The sequence below is a fragment of the Phaethon lepturus genome, unplaced genomic scaffold (genome assembly GCF_000687285.1).
Source record: "Phaethon lepturus isolate BGI_N335 unplaced genomic scaffold, ASM68728v1 scaffold27689, whole genome shotgun sequence".
Classification (NCBI taxonomy): Eukaryota; Metazoa; Chordata; class Aves; order Phaethontiformes; family Phaethontidae; genus Phaethon; species Phaethon lepturus.
This window is the reverse complement of record NW_010565961.1, coordinates 3,082-6,470: the sequence shown is the minus strand read 5'-3', so window position 1 is coordinate 6,470 and position 3,389 is coordinate 3,082. Positions and strand designations below refer to the sequence as shown.

At 55.2% G+C, this 3,389-nt stretch overlaps 1 protein-coding gene across 1 annotated transcript in view; it reads left to right on the top strand.

The window, feature by feature from the left end:
- The window catches only part of LOC104627213 (DDB1- and CUL4-associated factor 8-like), a gene marked incomplete at its 3' end in the record, with an annotated part of 7,147 nt that overhangs the window by 1,213 nt on the left and 2,545 nt on the right, over positions 1 to 3,389 (top strand). The window contains 3 exon segments of the mRNA XM_010295343.1: positions 359 to 499; positions 841 to 935; positions 2,617 to 2,727. Of these exon segments, the coding sequence (XP_010293645.1) occupies positions 359 to 499; positions 841 to 935; positions 2,617 to 2,727 (347 nt within the window).

Sequence of the window (3,389 nt, the reverse complement as noted above, 5' to 3'; positions counted from 1 at the left end):
CAGCCCGCTGTGTGGGCAGTGCAGTGGCTCTGCCACCGCCAGAGGGGCCTGGAGGGCTGGGCTCTGCCGCCGCCACGGCACAGCCCCCACTTGGAGGGATGCTGGCACCACCAGCGTCTCCGGCAGGCTCCTGGATCTCCATGCTCGCCAGAAAGGGCCGGGGTGATTGCTTGGAGAGCTTGGCCCATCGAGCTGAGACTTTGCAGCCGCTGCCTGCAGATCTGAGCATCCAGGCCTCGTTGGGGTCTGGCAGGGGTGCTGCCCTCTATTTCTGTCCTGTTTCACCCCGTTTCCACCGACATGTACACAAGCCTCTGCCCTGGCGTTGAAAGCCGCCCCTCCACTTGCTCTCTTCCAGGCCAAGTTCCTCCCCAACAGCGGCGACTCCACTCTGGCTATGTGTGCGCGGGACGGCCAGGTCCGGGTGGCCGAGCTCTCTGCCACCCAGTGCTGCAAAAACACCAAGCGTGTGGCACAGCACAAAGGAGCTTCACACAAGGTGAGCCCAGACCAGCCCGTGGAGGGGGCGGGTGGCAGCTGAGGACCCCCCAAACACCCAGGGGCCATCCTGGCCCACCGGCTGCTGGAAATAGTGAAGGCAGAGCCACCGCTGTGGAGGGACTGGTTCTTAAATGCTTCTTCATAATCGCTGTCACCTCTGAGGGTGACGAGGAGTGTCTCGGTGCCCTGCAAAGCAGTGACATGAGCACAGAGCTGCGGCGTGTAAAGGGCTTAGTGCTGCGTCGGCTGCTGTTAATGGCCGATGGTTTACTGGGAGAAAGGGGTCTTGTCACTTTGTTGGGTAAAAAGGGAACCAATGCCCAAGTATTTATCTTCCAGCTGGCCCTAGAACCGGATTCTCCATGCACTTTCCTATCAGCAGGTGAAGATGCTGTAGTCTTCACCATTGATCTGCGACAAGACCGGCCTGCCTCGTGAGTATTTCTCTACCCACTCCCACTGCCAGGACCGGGGAAGCTCCGGAGGGAGATCTGGGGTCCTGGGGGGCTCTTCTGCGAGCAGGTGGTGCTCAGCTGCTTAGGGCTGAGTGTCTCGCTTGTGCCGCTGCGTTTTCAGGGCAGCGCGTGCCCATTCAATGGACATGAGGTGGGAAAACAGATTTTTATTTTTTTAGCTTTCAAGCTGTTGTCTTCCCTGAGATGCAGGGTCAGACCAGAGAGCTTTTCGGTGGCTGGTCCAGGGTTGGCCATCTCACCTGAGGATACGGCTGTGAACCTTGCTAATTAGACAAGTGCGTTTGAACCTTCATCCTCCCTGGGATGGGGCCCTGTTCAGATAGGAAACAGAAATAATGCCTGTGCAGCAGGTCCCTGCCCCTGCGTGTGCATGCCTGCTGCGGCAGCTGCCAAGGGCTACCTGTCCGGCACCCACTTACCCATCCCGGGGGCAGCACTCGGGGTCCCGTGCTCCTTCTGTGCAGCGAAGTGGCTGATTAATCACAGCACTGAAATATCTCCAGGCTGGCAGCAGCTTGGAGCTCGCAGTTCGTCGCATGAGCGCTATTGCAGTTAATTGAAAAACAGTAATTAGCAAGCAGCCGGCTGGTACGTGCCCGATCTTAACCCGTATCGAGAGATCTGTCGTTTCTGACAAGCTTCCAAACTAAATCTGTGGCGGGTGTTCAAACAGACGCCTGGTTTTCGTATTATGGTGCTTTTCTAGTATAGCGGCATATTATTTTGAAGATGATCCTGCTTAAAACCGAGGGCTTCGGTGCTTGTCTCCCGGTGGTTTGGTTTTATTTGTATATGTGAGTGCTTTTGTCTACAGGCTTAAACCCATCTGTTTCATAACCAGGACAAAAACTGCCGGGGCGTTTCAAAACAGCCGCATTTAATCCTCATCCCCGCTCCCCCCGCCATTTCCCGTGTCTGTTTGGAGCGGAGGCTGTTGGTCAGTAGGCTGGCGTAGGTCTGTCCCTCCTCTTTCTTTGTGGGGATCTGCGCTGCTGTTTGGGTTTGATGCTCACAGGCAATTGTCACCCTGTGAGTGTGAAACCGCTCTGGAGGCAGGGTTCGCAGGCAGACTGTAGGCAGCTCCCATCTTTCATTAAGCCAAACGGTATAATTAGAAGAACGACAAGCTTTTGAGCTGGCTGTTCCTTCTTGAGGATGCTGCCTCAGTTTGTGTTCGTGTCTGCAAAGGCGAAATATTGAGCTCCTGGGGGAGGGGGATGGTGTGTGTGTGTGTGTGTCGGATTTCATTAAATCTGGGCCTTATTACAGAGAGACGGGTGGGGAAAAATAACAGCAGAGCGTTTCTGCGCTGGAGTTAATCTGGTTCTGCCCTTGCCGCTGCCGGTCCGGCTCTGTGGGGCTTGAGTTTGGGCCCTGAAACCTTTCAGACGTTTCGGAGAAAAACGCCAGGGAATGATTTCACTCTGCGCCGTTTGAGTCGCAGACAGAGCATGTGCTCGCTTCAGCTGGGAGGCTGAAATGGTTGGGTGGTGTTTTTTTTGTTAGTGGTATGTTGTTTTTTTTTTTCTGGGAGTGAGTAAGAGACTCGCGCAGCTCCTGCTTTTCCCATCTGGACCCTGTTTTGAATTCGAGGTGGAATTTTTTTTTGTGTGTTATTATCTTTCCTTGTCTCTTAAAGGAAACTGGTTGTGACAAAGGAAAAGGAGAAGAAAGTGGGTCTGTACACCATCTATGTGAACCCAGCCAACACCTACCAGTTTGCTGTGGGAGGCAGAGATCAGTTTGTCAGGTGAGTCTGTGCTGAGGGCCCAGACTGAGCCCCCAAAGTGGACTTGAACATCCTCAGCGGGTACCCCGTGAGCTCTGAAATCTGATGTCCCCCACAGAAACACTTGTGGCTTCAATCATGAATGCTTCCAAAGCCTGTTCTCCCCTAACAGCAGGAACACGAGTGGGATTAATGGAGGAGGATTTGGATCCTTTGAGGTTTAGCCCTGGGATCCACTGTCCAGCCTGTCCTGAAGCTGGGAGATCCTTTCCTCGGGAACTAGCAATGCTCTTAACAAGCTTCTGATAGACCTCTTCTCGGCCCCCCACCTGCGGGCGGTGCCCCGTGGGCATCAGAGATGAGATTAAGGCTCAGGGGTGGTCTTGGTTTCAGTGGGACCGTGCTCCTTAAGTGACAAACACGAACCCCCCGGCCTTTGAAACAAGTGGGACCGGGCTGTGTCCCTGTGCCTGGCCCCTCGGCTCCCTGCATCAGGGCAGAGTTCCCTGCAGCTGGTGGATTTTAAGGTGCAACTCATGTGGCATCTGTTTCGGGCAGAGGCGAATCATGCATGCACCAAGCCCGCCTGCTTCCCAGTTCCCCGAGAGCGAGCAGAGCCGCAGCGTCGCTGGGCTCCCCGAAGATGTGTAGCAGCTGCTCCTTGGGGAGCGGGGGGATGCTGC